The sequence below is a fragment of the Nelumbo lutea genome, chromosome 4, assembly GCF_056320005.1.
Source record: "Nelumbo lutea isolate HS-2025 chromosome 4, American lotus-T2T, whole genome shotgun sequence".
In the NCBI taxonomy this organism is placed as follows: domain Eukaryota; kingdom Viridiplantae; phylum Streptophyta; class Magnoliopsida; order Proteales; family Nelumbonaceae; genus Nelumbo; species Nelumbo lutea.
The window spans coordinates 12,236,301-12,253,632 of NC_142687.1; the positions used below are offsets into that span (position 1 = coordinate 12,236,301).

General features: G+C 33.7%; 1 protein-coding gene across 1 annotated transcript; it reads right to left on the bottom strand.

The window, feature by feature from the left end:
- Positions 1-211: 211 nt before the first annotated feature.
- On the bottom strand, positions 212-8,605 carry LOC148853953 (benzaldehyde dehydrogenase, mitochondrial-like). Its single transcript, XM_088981890.1, has 11 exons — positions 8,449-8,605; positions 6,969-7,103; positions 6,644-6,786; positions 6,381-6,534; positions 6,039-6,268; positions 5,277-5,366; positions 2,297-2,470; positions 2,071-2,208; positions 820-957; positions 669-730; positions 212-585 (listed from the first exon to the last, which is right to left on the bottom strand). Exons 1-11 carry the CDS (start codon positions 8,513-8,515, stop codon positions 312-314), a joined length of 1,605 nt encoding a protein of 534 aa, XP_088838016.1. The 5' UTR covers positions 8,516-8,605; the 3' UTR covers positions 212-311.
- Between the last annotated feature and the right edge of the window lie 8,727 nt (positions 8,606-17,332).

A 17,332-nucleotide genomic window follows, 5' to 3' on the forward strand; every position in this document is an offset into this window, starting at 1 on the left:
CAGCTTCTAGGCCCAGCTTGGAGCTGATGATTCTGGGTTTGAAAAGGACTTGATCAGATTAAATAGGATTGACTTGGGACCAGCTTGGAGCTTATGATAAATTTCAGTTTTATGATGCATGGATCAATTCCACTTTCAGTCGCATCAGGCTTGATGGTCAACAACACCTATGGAATGATGAAAAGAAGTTTTGCTAGAAAAGGTCAAATGATGTTTTGTTTAATTGGTGTCGAGAACAAATCCTGATTCATTACTCAGATGGACTATGAAATAATGATCAATTGAGTAAACAAGAAGCTGTCAGGCAGAGATTATAACCAGGCTGCATTCTTCAAGGGAGATACGACAGCCTTCACTTGCAAGTAGTTGTCTAGGCTGTATATTCCTTTCTCTCTGCTGTTCCCACTCATCTTGTATCCACCAAAAGGAATAGCAGCATCAAAGACATCAAAACAATTAATCCATACTGTCCCTACTCTCAGAGCACGCATCAGGGTGTTGGCAGTCTCTAGATTGTTAGTGAAGACTCCTGCAGCCAGCCCAAAGCAAGATTTATTGGACCTTCGTATTACCTCATTGATGTCCCTGTTATCAACCAAAACATCATGTGAAAAAGCACAATCCATCAACATCTAAATAGAAATATGCATGGAGAGTTTGTAGCTTACTTGAATTTCAAGATGGACTGTACTGGGCCGAAGATCTCATCAGTGGCAATTAGCATGTTATCCTAATTGACATAACAAACCAAAAATCAAAATTTTCCAAGTAATTCATCCATGCTAAGCGAAGAAATTAGTGGAATCATCTGGATGATACCTCAACATTTGAGAAGACGGTTGGCTGAATAAAGTAACCTTTGCTACCTAACCTTTTACCTCCAGTTTCAAGGGTAGCACCATTTTCGGTGCCAGACCTTATGTAATTCAGGATCTTCACAAACTGATCAGCATCAATCTGAGGCATTCGCAAGGACCATGGAATGGTATCAGTAAACTGAACTGTTATGTAATTCAAGCATAGCTTATAACTTTAAAGATGCTGCTTCAAAAGTTGAAAGTCCAACTTATTTCTGAAGCTGAATGGCAAAAAGAATTAATTGTACTACTAAAAACAAAATTCAATGTTGCAACTTTAGTATGTCAAAGCCGAACCGCTTAGGTGATCTTAACTATCTAAAGCATCAATCCTCTTGTCTGAAATGCAAGCTATACATATTCATTTCTGTATTGATCTTAACCAACTAAATGAATATTGAGGAAAATTCTACTCAGACAAATAGGTATCATATTGTCATTTGTTTTCGCGAAAAGAAGTCCCCATTTTCAATAAATATTAGAATACAGGCATTGACTCAAACTTGGGAGAGTGAACTGACAAACAGAACTCTCATGTGGATCCCACAGGAAATCTCCCATATAGGTCTGCAAACTTAACTTAGGCTGGCCAAACTCAACCAAACACAAACTAAGATTTTGGATGGATTAGGCTTAGATTTTTGGGTTCTCAGTTGGACCTGGACCTGAAAATTTAGGCTTAAACTCAATTTGGGTTGTGTTTGGGTTGAGCTCTTGGGAAGAACAAGCCTGGACCAAGCCAGGCACAACCAAACCCGAGCTCACCTGACCTACAATATCTACACTCAATGTATATATCTATATTGTGCATTTATTTCATTTATATGAATATACTGTATATTTACAATATTATATACACTCTAGAGTATTCTTTTGCAAAATATAAATATTAATCAATGAGTCTTTTTTTTTCTTTTTTTCTATTCTATTTCAAAATTGGATTTTAAAACTCAATAATATGTAGAAGTGAACAAGAAGACCTTCAAATCCAACCAACACCACCCAAGTCAGCCCTAACCAAAACTTTGTTGGGTAGCTCCTGATGGGCTTGGGATGGCCAATTCTGGCTTTGACCTTGTGTTGGGCCAGGACTGGCTTGAGGTCCAGATCTTCCAGTTGAGCCTGGGTTGGCCTTAAACATGACTTAATCAACCAAAGTTGGAATGCTCCCATAGACAATTTCAGATCAAGAGAGAAATATTGTCCAAATTACCTGAGGACCTTGTTCCACACCTTTCTCAAAGGGATCACCAACAACACGCCTCAGAGCACGCGCCTTTGCTTTCTCTACAAATTCATCATATATACGTTCATGAACAAATGTACGAGACCCAGCACAGCAACATTGTCCCTGCAAAAAAAAAGTTAATCTTATGATCAATAATTTAACCATGTAAGAGATCATACATGTTCTTACGAAAAGACATGATTAGCCTAACCTGATTAAAGAACAGAGCAAAGTGTGCAAGCTCAACAGCACTATCAATGTCAGCATCCTCACAGACAATGAAAGGGGACTTCCCCCCAAGCTCTAATGTCACTTTTTTAAGATTGCTTTTTGAAGCTAATTCAAGAACAACCTTGCCAGTACCAGTCGATCCTGTGAAAGCAAGCTACAAAGAGATTTGAATGTCAGAAGTGCATGAACCAGGGTTTTCACTGTTGAAGGATATCTATTGCTTGGGAAGCAACTTAACCATTTTTCAAACAATACTAAAAGATTAGTAGAAAACTGTTGATGGTCTTCATAACCATTTTTAATACATTCTGTAAAGGCAACTTTAACTCTAGGATGACACAAATTTTACTGATAGGATACATTCCTCATCCCTAATATAAGCAATAACTTCCTACTTTAAGAAGGACTGCCTCAAAGATCCATCTCAATAGATAGGCCTCATTAACAAGTAGCAAGTAACAACCACTACTATCCAGTAAGTTCCAACTAGATGATAAAGATCAGAAACTTTTCCTATCACAAACTTGTTAAACTTTTGTCTATCTTGAAAACTCATCTGAACTTTTATTATTCAAATATTACCAATGTTCATCTATGAAAGTTTGAAGCATCATTCAAGTACCTATGTGTTCTAATATCCCTTCTTAAGGCATCAGTCTGGCTTCACTAGGTTATGTTCGAACCACTTGAAGGAAGAATTATCTCTTGAAAAACACAACAACCATATTGCAAGGGATTCATTTTGAAATGAATAAAATTGTTCAACTTGAATTGGTTACCATTGATCACATGATGCCATCTCTTACACCTATTACCATGAGAATGCCAATTAGCTCTGTTCTTTTATTGAATTAACCTCTGATTCTGATACTACAGAGGGGTTTAATCAAGCTTTGCCTGCAGTTACTCAAAAACTCCACGAGTGACAATGAAACATTCTTCAAAAATTCCTTCTCTGAAAATGATGCAATTTTCATTTATGTTTTTAAATATTTGTTTTGGTGATTGTCCATTTGGATGCCCCTTCTTGTCAAAAATATTCTCTAAATAAGTTGAATCAGAAGATTGTAGAGAACCAATAAGAGGCAATAAGGAACACCAATGGTTTCTGAGAATCTGCTTGCTAAGTTTGTGTAGTTTCAGTTTCTTTTAGGGAATGAACCGGGGTGTCAAACCAATGAAATAATATCCCTGGAAGGGAAGTTTTTTAGTGGGCAGTTAAAATCATGATTACCAATTTCCCCGAAAACAGGTTTACCAAGTAAACATTTTAGGGATCAAGCTCCTATCTCAACCAAGAGAATATGGATTCAATACCAGTTGCATGCCAAAACAGAAAACTCTAAATGGATAATCTAAAAAGATCTATGTGATAGAAACATATAAACAAACTTGCCAATGATAGTAAATTTGAAATATATGCCAAATGTGCCAACAAAAGGCTTACCAAGAATAAAGCTCATATCTGAATGATTGATTTGAGTGATTATGGATAACTTTGAGAACATACATTGACTTGGCTAAGATAAGTTTGTTGATTAGCAATCATTCCACCATCTGCTTTGCAAATGGGGTTCTATGAGGCGGTCCATACAACTCCTTGCTTGCACCACCCAAGTTACAACCAAATGATAAAGTTCTCAAACATATTCCAGCGCAGAGCAGCTTGTTGTATAAAGAACAAAGAAAAATGCATATTATCCAAGGTTCATTTATTAACTGGAAGATCAGACTAAGAGGCCATTTGATAACATTTGAAATGACTGACTGAATGACTTGTTTCTTTGTTGTTTTAGTGAATAGTTAAGGAGGTTAGGAGCCCCTTAATGGCTTAATCTGAAGTCAGGTTGGTTACAATGCCTTCAAATATTTTATTGTTAGATTATTTTATCCACTAAAAGATAAAGCAATCAGTCATTTAGTCCAACCACTTCAGTTATTATCAAAAAGCCCCTGATATAAATTTAATTATAAAAGTGGATGAGGCTCCAAGATGTAGATATCTAGATTCATCATCATTATAGCTCATTGTTGTCTCTTACAGTTACCATGATAATGAGTAGGCCTGACCTAAAATCCAAACAACATGTTGTTTCCTTTTGCAAACTTTTCACTGCATAACTGAGCACCCATAAGAATGATAGCTTAATTTTTTTCCTTTTCCTTTTCCCTTTTTTAAGTCTCTAGCATAAATATTGAGCTGGTTGCTAACTTTTCTGCGAGAAAGCTAGATGGTGACTTTCTATGTTACCTTGACACTGCACGGACCCAACAGGTGCTAGACACGAAATTTACTGTAAAGGTTTAAGTGTCTGACATGAAAGGGCACCCATGCACAGATATCCAGGTATAATAGGTGAATTCAGTTCTTGAGGACAGATTTTGACAGATTACCCTGGAGAAGAAATACCAGATTATCTTATTACAAAGAATAAGATAACCTTGAAATAAAACAGTATGGATATCCTGAGGACCTTTTCAACCAAAGATATTTTCCAGCAATACTGATTCCACATCACATGATGGTCAAACAAGATACAGAGATCAATACAGAATACCTCTAATTTAATCCATCGTAATAATGTCAGATAAATAATTTTTTGGAAAATCACTTAGACCTCCCCTGTACTTTGACCCCTGCAAAAAGATCCCTTCATCTTTCAAAAAAAAAACATTGCACACAGTGAAATCTTCATCCCAATTAACAGAAGGGGTGTGTTTGCATATTAATTTAAAATGAAGGGAAGGTTTTTCAGAGGCCAAAATACAAGGGGTAGGTTTAAACATTTGTCAGAAAACACATAGGGGTTTAAGTAATTTTTGCAATAAAATTTTAGAAGAATGGGCGGATGGCCATCCAACCAGTATTAGTTAATGGCCCTATTGGATAGCCATGGACTGACAAATCTCATTCCATTACAAGTTCGGAATATCACAAGAAGAAAAAGTTACTCTTATACCTTATCCACATCCATATGACTGGCAAGAGCTGCACCAGCAGTTGGACCAAATCCAGAAACCACATTCAAAACACCTGGAGGAAGACCAGCCTGTCACAAAAAAGACAAATATCAATGCAAGGTACTCCATGAAGAAATTGACATTTTAACTACATCATCTAGAAGAAGGTTTCTAATGAAACTCGTCATAAAGATGTGTGTGTGTGTGTGTAAGAGAGAGAGAGAGAGAGAGAGAGAGAGAGAGAGAGAGAATCTGTTGAAACACAAGAGGAACTCGTCACCAAAGCTTAAAAGAATAAAGGATATTTTCAATGCTATTTTCAACAATAGATTCCATGGAAAGCACATATTCCTGCAGAAAATGCAGAATAATCCATGCTCTGATCAATGTCCGGTAAATGTCTTACAATAATGAATGATGGGCCTAACTCTTTTCCCTATATTTGGATGTCTGTATGCTTTTCAGAAAGCATACAGTTTGATGTGGTTTATCCATATCCATGGCTTGAACTTTTATAAATTAAAATTTGTATGTAAATTATCATCAAAAAAGAGGGAAAATCTTAAATAAAAATGTACCCAAAAAGTGGGATTTGTTAAAAAGTCCAAATATCTGGAATCAGTTACATGTCAGGTTGTCAACACGGTTAACCATTGCAAAATGATAAGAGTTTCTCGTTTTTATTAGGTAAGCTCTAAAAAATATATGAAAAAATGGAATGAACAAAGAATGTGAAGACATATAACAGTTCATAAACCAACCTCATGAAATAGCTTTGATGCATAGAGAGCAGACAATGGTGTCTGCTCTGCAGTCTTTAGTACGACAGCATTGCCACATGCTAATGCAGGTCCAACCTTCCAAGCATACATGAGAAGAGGAAAATTCCAGGGAATAATCTGCCCAGCAACACCAATTGGTTCGTGCAGGGTTTGGACATGGTGTGGTCCATCAGCTGGGACAGTGAGACCATGAATCTTGTCTGCCCAACCTGGAGAATTTGCAAATAGAAGGTGTAGAACTTTACCAAAACATGCAAAATAAAAGGCATTCCTTAGACACATGTAGCAAGAGCACATATCAAAATCTCCCATTTCTCCTACCAGCATAGTATCGAAATAGGCGTGTTACAGTTGGTATTTCAACTTTTGCAGCCTGCTCATAAGGCTTTCCACTATCCAAGCTCTCAAGTGCTGCAATTTCATCATTGTGCTTTTCAAGCAAGTCGGCAAAACGGTACATTATCTTTGCTCTTTCCTAAACAAAGAAAGCAAGATAAAATGGGTGAACAACTTTAGTAAAATTCAAGAATTCCTTCTATTAAATATTACTTCATCAAATAATAAGTACAGGTAAGAATTATTACATAAGCAGTCATCCTTGGCCATGGCCCCTCATCAAATGCCTTTCGAGCAGCAGAAACAGCTCGATTGATATCTTCAGCATCACCTTCAGAAACATGAGCAATCACCTCTTCTTTACTAGGATCCAAAGTAGGAATGGTTCTCCCTACATCCAAAGGAAACTTCCTAAATCAATTGTGCTAGATGATTACCTTACAGGAGGATCTTTGAAGCAACAATATAAGAAGTTGTGAGGCATTTTTTTGTCATTAAAATTTCAAGGTACCCATAATAATCAAATGGAAAAACTATGCTCTTGTCTGCGAGTTAAAAAGAGGAAAAGCTCACCAGATGCTGCATCAACAAATTGTCCATTGATTAAAAGCTGGGTATGTTCAACTTGAATGGGTAGAGTGCTTGGTTTTTCAATGGTATTGGCAGTGCTAAAACAATAGATATCTCTTCCCCAGCTTGATTTTCTGCCTGAAAAATTATATTCATAGATATAAAAGGGTTAACAAATAGCATTAATGAAATCAAACCAAGACATGCATTGATGCATATGCGCTTGCACATGAAGAAGACTTTCAACCATATAAATGTATGAATAAGTAGCACTGCAAAGCTGAAAAATCCTGGTATAAAAAATTAATTGGATAGCAATTGATACTGGAAAGAAGCAAAGGGAATACACAAAATCTAAGTTCTAAAAGAAAAGATTGGACTTTTCAATGCAAAGACCAATAAGATGTGTGATTCATGACACAGACAAGGGAATAAAGAATAACACTCCTCTTTAGGTCCTGAGCCATGACCTCTGTTTTCACCCTTTTTGGTTATGAATCAAGCATTTAACATGCTTCAATGGCTTTAATATGGATATGGCTTTGTTATGGCTTTGTTTATCCTTTATTTTATGTGTGATCACAAAAAAAAATGAATTTGGGAAATTTTCAGATGGGTCTATGAGTTTGGTCAGCCAAAAAAGCCACTTTTATCCCTGTTCACATCAGAAATTCTCTCGATCAGTTATCATGACTCTTCTCTACAAGACTACTACATCCAGAGGAACTCTTCAATCTAAGCACTCAAAAGACCAGTAGAGATTGAAATATCTTGGTATATAACTATCACAAACACTGTATATAAGAAATGAGATACAGACCCTGATGCTAAGGATCAAGGGATATGAAAATGGAAAAGAAGGCTACATATCGACTGATTAACAAATACAGGTGAGTCCAGTGGAACTTTTATTCTTAGTGGATTTACTAGTATAGTCCATTGTCAAAACATGAATTACATACTTAGAAGGAAATAGAAGTTAGAAATTTCATGCATGACCTATCAAATGAAAATAATAATAATAATAATAATAATAATAATAATAATAATAATAATAATAATAATAACAATAATAATAATAATAATAATAATAATATACATTTGATTTATAATCCAAGAACCAATCTACTACAATTTTAGACTGAAGAATCTTCAGTTGCGAGTCACCATGAAAAACTAACTGTCATTGTACCTGACAGTTATCATGACTCCCCACAAATGCATTTTTAAGGTATGCCTGTTTCAACTACAAATAGCCTCAAACAACACTACTTGTATGCCAACTGTATCTATCAACCCAAAACGTTTCAGGTAGAAACAGCAATGGTTCCAACCACAACCTTAATAGAGACACTGAAATTAAACGCAGACTTTACAACGTGAACCAGTCGATCTTATTCAAACAAAAAGCTATTCATCACTTGTACAAAATATTAATTCTTGGGATTTATCAACGTCTCAGAAATCCTTGCAGAACCGTTACCTAGAGAAAGTACCGAAGAAGCAGAGATGGGTCGAGAGAGCAGCGACGAGATCCTTCGAGTCGCCATTGCCCAACTATTCAGTGTGTAATTTCTATCTAACTGGTTGTCTTATCTTTCTCATTCCCTTCCTATATATCATATTGCCCTCGTAAGCGTTATATGTATTTAGCTGATTAATCGGACCTTAAAAGTAGGAATAGGAGAGAGAAATTCTGGTGAGAAAGGATTTTACTGATTGGCTGGCTGACACGGGCGGAGAAAATTCAAACATACAAAAGCCAAGAAGGAAGGAAATTAACCAACTGTTTGTTTCTCGAAAATGAAGCCAGTAAATCATCCAATTCACATTTTCAGCGGAACTACTAGTCTATTACAATTATTGTTGACATTAAATGTTTGTGAAATGAAAATCAAAAAGATGATGAAGAAGAAGAAGAAAGAAGAATGAGTGAATTGATTGCATGACAGAGTAAATTGAATAATTTATAATTATTTTTCTCTGAAAGCTGGGCTGTTGGGCGTTGGGAGGTAGAAGAAGATAAGCACCTTCTTGGCGTGATGATGTCACGATGATGGCTTGTTCTCACGAGTCATCAAAACTCCATCAGAAGCTCCGTTTTTTCTGTCAAGTTTGGTTGAAGACTGACTGAGAATAAAAATTGCAAACAACTTTTGTCCGATGTTGGAGCAAAACCAACTTGGTTGTTTGAACGAGACGAGTAAGCACATGGGAATTGGGAAATGGTCACAAACAACTTCCATGAATCAAAAATCATGGAAGACTTTTCTTGCCGTTGGTTGTAGATGTGTTAAATTCTTGATGGTTTCAAAAATATGAATTGGTTTTTTTTTTTTTAACAAAATCAACTTATTTTTACTTCTTAAAATAAAATCATAGTTTAAAAAAATGTTTTTTCTATGTGGCAATTTAACAAGAACATCTTACATTGTAGTTTGTAGAACACCCCCTCAACCCCTGGCCTTGGTTGCTGACATGGCAGTTTAATTAGGTTTGTGGACCCCTCTTTCTATGTGGCAATATATATAACTTTCTGCCACGTGGCAAATTGATTCAGGCAATAGATACCTTCGGTATATTAACCTGGCCATCTGTGAATATGGATGTTGTTGTTTCAAGATTTATGGTTTTAAAGTTCATACTCCTCAATACACTGTAAGTACATTGCCCAAGAGGCAAAACCATAACACACAATGGTGTTTGTCATTTTAAATAATCACTTTTGGCCCATATCCACCACATTTAGGCCTTAATTGCTTTTTGCTAAGTTATTTATTTGGATAAATGCACTTATCCAGGTAAGTTTTAGGAGTGCGTTTACCCATATTCATTTATTTTCCATATAAATAAAGGCAATGACCATTTTAGTCATAAAAAATCATTATTATAAGGGACATTTTTGTCCTATTCAAGTATTGGCAACTTCCCCCAAAGTGGAAAAGTTATTTATTCACGTAGGAGATGGGTATCACTTACCCCGGAAAATTACCTGGATAGGACATTTTTGTACTTGAATAGGACATTTTTGTCCTATTCAAGTATTTGCTAAATCTGTAAAAAAGAACATTAGATTGTTTGTCAATAGAAATCAAAATCCCATTAACCAACTTTCCCCCTCTCAAAATCCAGAAAAAGAAGGGCCCCTTACCATATAATGTTGATATATATTTGGCCTCACATCAAGAAATCATCCTAAAATTTTATTCCATTATACCAATCTCTCTTCCAATGCCTTTTCTAGATTTTACATGTTTTATCCAGACATCCAAGGTTTTCAGAGGTGGATTAGATAGAAACTATAGCAATCAGCCAGACCTTATCCACTGCCGAAAAGCTGTTTTTTAGACCATTTCTTAAAAATTAAAGGTGTGATTTGAGAAAATATCATTTTTTTGTATTTTCTCATTTATGCTGCCCTTATATGACAGCAACGGTCCGAAAAGAAAAACGAATCAACCATTTTCTCAAAAAAAAAAAAAAAGAAAAAAAAAATCCTCCCAAAACACAGCATTGATTTCAAACATGGACTGAACCAATTGGCACCTTTCCAAGATTTTATAACTGCATCAAGCAATAATGATCCTTCAAAGCCACAGAAATTCTATTGCACTAACCAAGGTTGGGAAAAGTTTGTGCATAGTTTGATTTCAAGGATAAGTTAAAAAATAAAAATGTATTTAATACATTATCTTGTGACATATTTTAAGAGCACTCCATATTATTTATTTATTTAGGGAAAATTCTCAATTAATATCCTGTATTTTGGGTCTAATGTCACTTTGGTCCCCAAGCTTTAAAATGCAACAATTCAGTACTCAAACTTTCAAAATGTGTCAATCTAGTACCTATCATTAATCAGCTATTAATCAACCGTTAAATGGCATTTGAAAAAGATACAAATGCCCTTTGAATGTCATTTAATTTTCTTTATCCACCATTCAAACGTTGACAAAAATTAAAAGTCCTAAATCCTTGCCTCTTTTACTCAAGAAATTAAGTTGGAGTCTAATATGTTCGACGTAACCCCAATTTTCTTGAATAAAAAAAGCAAAGATTGGAATTGTTACTTTTTTGTTAACGTTTGAATTATTGATAAAAAAAATTAAATGACACTTGAAGGATAATTATGTCTTTTTCAAATGCCACTTAATAATTAATTAATAGATGGTTGAATGTAGGTATTAAATATTAAATATTAAAGCATTTTGAAAGTTTAAATACAGAATTATTGCATTTTAAAATTATGGATGAATATGACATTAAGCCCAAAACACAGGGTATTAATTGAAAATTTTCCTCCATTTATTAAATACAAACAAATTAAGAAGAAAGCTGGTTTTATAAATGGATAACAATTAACATAGGAAGATGGGCCCGGACAAAGTATGCTCAGTCACTTTTGTCCTCCTTCGCCTCATTTATTGCATAGTTAATTGGTCATTACATAACTGTTCCTGTGATTGTGCAGAGAATATCGTTCCAAGCCTGCAATTATCACTGCATTCTCTATATTATCCATATATTATAGAGTAGTAATAGGCTAATAGCCAATACTCTGGTCTGATGTCTGCTCATGCCCTTCTGAGCTGGGCAGCCTAGGGGTGTCCTTTTCCTAAGGCTTCGTCCTTGGAAGGCTAAAATGGTTATTAGGGCCAGAGTTTTCAACTGGGCGATTCAAACATTACCTTTTCTTTAACAATTATAGCTGCATTTGTCAAGCATCTTATGTAGAGTTCGGATTGCTCCTCACACAGCACTCCTCATGCCAACCTCACAACGCCTCTCAGTCTCAAATCAGTAACATCTCTTGTGTTTCGTATTGTTATTCATAGGGAGATGTTCCCAGTAAGATTAGTATGGTCAGGTGTTCTATGTTACTGTTTGTTTGGCATCCATGCCTTTGTTCTAGAAAATGGTGACACATCAGCACCACATTGGAAAAAATGGTATTCCAGGTAATGTCAATATGTTTAGAACCGTTTTTTCATAAAAAACAGTGATCTAAACCACGCCTTGGAAATTGAGAATGTGTGGTCTGTAACAATGTCAAATTTGACGTTTTCTTAGATTAGAGCTCATTGCTGCCAACGAGGACATGATGTGGCAGTAATGTGGACTTCCTATAATAGGTATCAATGCTAAAAATGGATATAGAGCACTGGTACCAAACAGAAGATGTTGTTGCTCCAGGAAACGTTCTAATTGGCAGCAACTTTTCCAAAAAAAAAGAAACACCGTATTCTCACATACATCAGCAGCACCATTTTCTGATGAACAAAACAGTGTTGTATTTGCAACATTCATGCCAAACATATACTTAGAATCTTATAGCTTTTAGATACACTTACAAGTAGACCCCCTCTAGAATCCTATAACAAGAGGCACAAAATACCATACAATTATTATTGAGGCTGGTTTCTACAAGAAAAAAAATGAACTTAAACTTTATAAACAACAAAATAATAGAGAATTTAAAGTCACATCTTTACATTTGAGCGATTGTTGCAAAGGGAGAATTTGGAAAATAAATCAATCCTAGAAAAGAGATTGAAAGGGTTTGAGCTAGCAATTCATATGAAGAGAAAATTTTAAAAATAAACATTTTAATAAAAAGTAATTATATGAACATTTTGGACATTTCCATGTCTCTTTGTAGAGGATTCTTATAAAGGAAACCTACTTGCAACCATGCCAGAAGGTTCGGGAGAGGTGATTGCAAATACCAAACTTCAGAAGAGATTTAAGCAATTTACCCTTGTGATTTATTTTCTGGTGGTGACAATGAAATTGCTTTGCCCCTCTCCCCATTCAGGAGCCCATGGATACCAAGATGGCCATGATGGTCTGATGGAGCCCTTCCATTCTCGAGCCCACAGCCGATGGTATGACCAATGAACCTCTATGTACACCATCAAAATAAAATTCAATATCTGGTAAATATGTAAAACATATATGTGTATATCAGTATCTCTCATTAACGGTGTATTTGGTTTGAAGGAAAGAGTAGGAAAATGCAGAAAAACCTATACAAGATTTGTAAAAGTTTCCCTTCCTTTTCTTTTCTTTCCTTTCCTTTCCCTACTTTTTCCTTCAAACTAAATAATAGTAATACCATAAATGGAAAAACCCAATTTCATCCAATTATGGCTAAAGAAACATCCAAATTCAAATCAGATAAAAGCCGGTCCATACCTTGTCATGAAGCCAACGCAAAAAGGCAAAATTGATTATTTGCGAAGTATTATCGAATTGGAATGACCCCATTGGAAACAATCAAAAGAGGACAGAACAGCATGAAATTTCATCAACTAAAAGTATGTATGAATCCACTGCGTTGAGGGATAGAAGAAGATACTTTGTATGGAATGTGACTTCAGATCATTCGAATCTTTAATCTGTCATGATTTCGGGTTTGTTTTTCATAAAATACATTTTTGGTTAAAACCTGTTGACCTAATCAAGAACTGTCCAACCTGGGTGATTGATTTATTGACCCGACCCTTTCAACCTGGTCTCCAGTCATGAGTTGTATACTAAGTCGCTAAATGTGTATATAAACTTTCAGAGGCCATAAAATTGTTTTTAATGTTCAATTGGGATGATCTTTCTTTTTCATTTTGAATAATTTTTTTAAACCTATACGTTTCAAGGCACCAAGGCCCATTATTTTGGCTGAAAACCCTTTTTTAGCCTCAAATTAAAATTTATAGCAATTTTTTATAAACAGTTAAATATAAAATGAAAAATAAAGACTAGTTATACATACATACATGCATACATACATACACACATATATTTATCTGGCATAATCTGAACCATTCATCATAAATGATAAAATCAATCACTCACCCCTAAGACAAAAAACAGTTGAACCTCCGGGTCTATTTTTAAAACATTGCATCAAATTGTGTACAGTCTTTACTATTATCCAATCACCAGCAAATAAACTAAGTACTCTCAAACTGGATGGTCAACCCCACATTGCAATCCCATCATCATCATCATAAAATAAAGTATGAATATGCATGTGATGTGTGGTTAACAAGCATGTTGGAAGCAAGCAATGTTATTATTACCATCAATGACAATATACGCCTCTATATTGGATATATTGTATGAGTATTTCCAACCTTAGTGCCTTTAACAAGTAGATGGTTATAAAGTGTACATTCAGACAGGTTTTGGACTCCTTTTGGTAGGCATCGATTCAAACTTGAAGAGGTGAGCAACAAAGTTAGTTAATTTCAAGGATGACAGCTAAATATGACTTCCCTCTTTTGGACAAAATTAATTACGACTACAATCAAAGAATTTCCAAAATACAAATTGAGTTTATCTTGGAAAAGAGAAAGATGAGTGTTGCTCTTGTCCAATTGTCAAAAAGGGTACAGGCAGCCTGTTGTTGCGTCAATATTGCTTTGCTGGGATTCTGCATTGAAACTCTTTTCTGGCAATTTAGCAACAACACAACAGAGAAGTGTTTTATATGTTATGATAATGTCTTCTCCAACTTAAATGGGCGGATTTTTCTTCCTCTAGATTTTAACTGGCTCCTAAAAATAGAGTTAGGATGTTTACTGTGTCATGGCTTCATTTGTTTGGATTTGCACTAGCGTAAATTCATGGGAAGTATAACTCGGCTTAATTTACATATGGTTTTATCTTATTCATTTTTTATGAATAAAAATAAGAATTAAATTATGTGATCTCACATGTATCTATACTATATATAAAAGTGTGGATGTAGTGTTAAACTTTTTTTTATTAAAATTATCCTCTGTTTCTTTGTCTGAAAAAAGGATATAAAAGTCATTTTATTATATTTTTAATGTCAATTTTAATGGCTATTAAAATGCCCATTTTTATGTATTTAGTCCATCTCTAATTATAAGAGTTGAAAATGTAACTTTAATTATTACTTTCCACCTCATGTAGTCCCCTCTAATTAAGTCTTATACTTAAGGTATTAAATCTCAATTTCTCTTATTAATTCCTATATTTAATTTATTTTTTGCTAATAAATACTACTAATTAGATCTATGTTAATATTTTAATAATATAAATCCATATATTTTAAAACTGACTCAAAAACAAAATCACTATTTATCCAAGTGGTGGCTAAGCAATTCAACAATCCGAATCAAATTAATCAACCTATGAAGTCATAGATAGGTAATAAAAATTTTTAATTAGAAATAAATATAAAAAAATTATAAAAAATGTAAAAAAAATAGACATATTATGATATTTTGTTAATCAAATTAAAAAAAAAAGTGTAATAAACAAGAATTATTTTTATTTATAATGAAAATGAAATATATAATTTAGAATTGGCCAAAAAAGAAAAAATATATAAATTTTACAAGAAAAAACATTTAGGCACATGTATAATATCATATATTTATCATATTAAATAAAAAGTAATTATAACATATCATAATTATTTTTACACACAAAAATACAAAATATATATATATATAGAAAATTAAACACATCTACAATCCTATATTTACATTACTATTAAAAACATGAATAAGATTGTGGAACATACTTTTTTTAACTAAAATACTCATTTTCTAATTTAGCCCCTATTTAATTGTAAGGTTTAAATTGTAAATTGAACTACTACTTTTCACCTCATTCAATTCGTCTATTTAAGTCATACATTTTTTTTATAAATAAACAAAAAAATGATACATAAAAAAGATAAAACATTACAAAAAGAAGAATGTAGCCAAACAGATAAGCATATCAATGATGCTTGAAACTTCACAACTCAGTCCAATTATCACATATTTGGATGAGGTGTTTATGTAATCAGATTTGAATTTTGCAATCTAAATTCAATTAATAATAAAAAATAAAAAATATATAAAGTTAATAGAAAATTTTGGATATATTATTACTATCATTTTCATCATCTAGATTAATCACATGCAAAGCATGTGCACAATTACTAGTTATATAAAAAAAAATGAAGGTAAGAGAAAGGTCTTTCATTTGGAAAGAGTGAAACTAGAAGTAAAATGATGGTTGTCCCCACTTTATATGGACCTGGAGAGGATCAAGATAAGAGAAGGTGGTGTAAATTTTGCATTTGTTTATGGGATACAAAATTTGCACTTTCAAATTTGTTTTACCCCGAAATTTTGGACAATATTTTTCTTCTCCAAATACTGAAAGAGTAATACTTTTCTAAAATAACTGATTTGCAATATATTTTATTTTCAACCAAATACAGTCAAACGTAAATGGAATTTTACAAGGGCAATGGGCATGAATTAAAGAGAAAGAGGGGGATCCGAGACATCTATGCAATATTCTAAATGCAGTCTGTACACATTAGCTTATTCACTCTTCCCAACCCCTTCAGAATTTTTTGGTTTTTTATTTTAACAAGTAAAAAAAAAAAAAAAAAAAAAACAGAGACTACTTCCAACCAATTCACTTTCATTTTTATGAAGAAACTAAAAGTAATCACTCCCCTTTAACATGGGCTTCTTTTAACAGCACCCATGCATTGGACAGGTCTCTTCCAATATATATCTATATCTATATTTACACTACCATTAAAAGTATGAATGAGAGTGTGAAATTTTTTTAACTAAAATACTCGTATTTTTTAATTTAGTACGTTATGATTGTGAGAATAGAAAATGTAATTTAAACTGTTACTTTTCGCCTCATTTAAATTCATCTTATTAAGACTTAAACTTAAGGTATTAAGTATCATTTTCTCTCGTTAAATCCAATATTTAAAGTAATTTTCCCACCAATAGATTCTATTAATTAGATTTATATGTAATATTTTTAACAATAAGGATTTATAAACTCATATTTTCAAAAATAAAACTGTTTTGTCCAAGTGGTGGGTAAGCACTCCAACCATTTAGATCATATGAATCAGTTCATGATATCATAATTAAATAATAAATTTAAAAAAATAAAAAACACAAATTTATGAAAAAATACATAAATTTTGTAAAAAGGCATTTGAGTAAATATGACAAAAAATATTTTTATACACATAAAAATCTAAAAAAATTATAAAAAAATTAAGCATCTATTATTATATCATCTACTAAAATTGTCATGTGAAGAGAACGTACACATTTACTAGTAGATCGATCCACGCTCCATCCCCATGGCCATAACTAATACACCCCGCTTGTTTTCTCAGGCATGAACATGAATATTCACGCCTTTGCCATGTGACAGGAGAGACACTCGTTTAGGGTGTCATCAACTGCTACGTGTTTTAACAAAGATTTGTTGATACAAAATTCTAAACTTCCAAGCTTGCAGCAATAATGCCCGGCCCCTTTAAAAAATTCAAAACATGTTCTATACAACCTCGAAAGTCA

Excerpts from the sequence above, each read along its gene's own strand:
- LOC148853953 (XM_088981890.1), bottom strand. The coding sequence starts at position 8,515 with ATGGCGACTCGAAGGATCTCGTCGCTGCTCTCTCGACCCATCTCTGCT. Across the intron at positions 6,269-6,380 it reads CCTATTTCGATACTATGCTG|GTTGGGCAGACAAGATTCAT; the intron begins GTAGGAGAAATG and ends CAAATTCTCCAG. Across the intron at positions 958-2,070 it reads GTGTGGAACAAGGTCCTCAG|ATTGATGCTGATCAGTTTGT; the intron begins GTAATTTGGACA and ends CGAATGCCTCAG.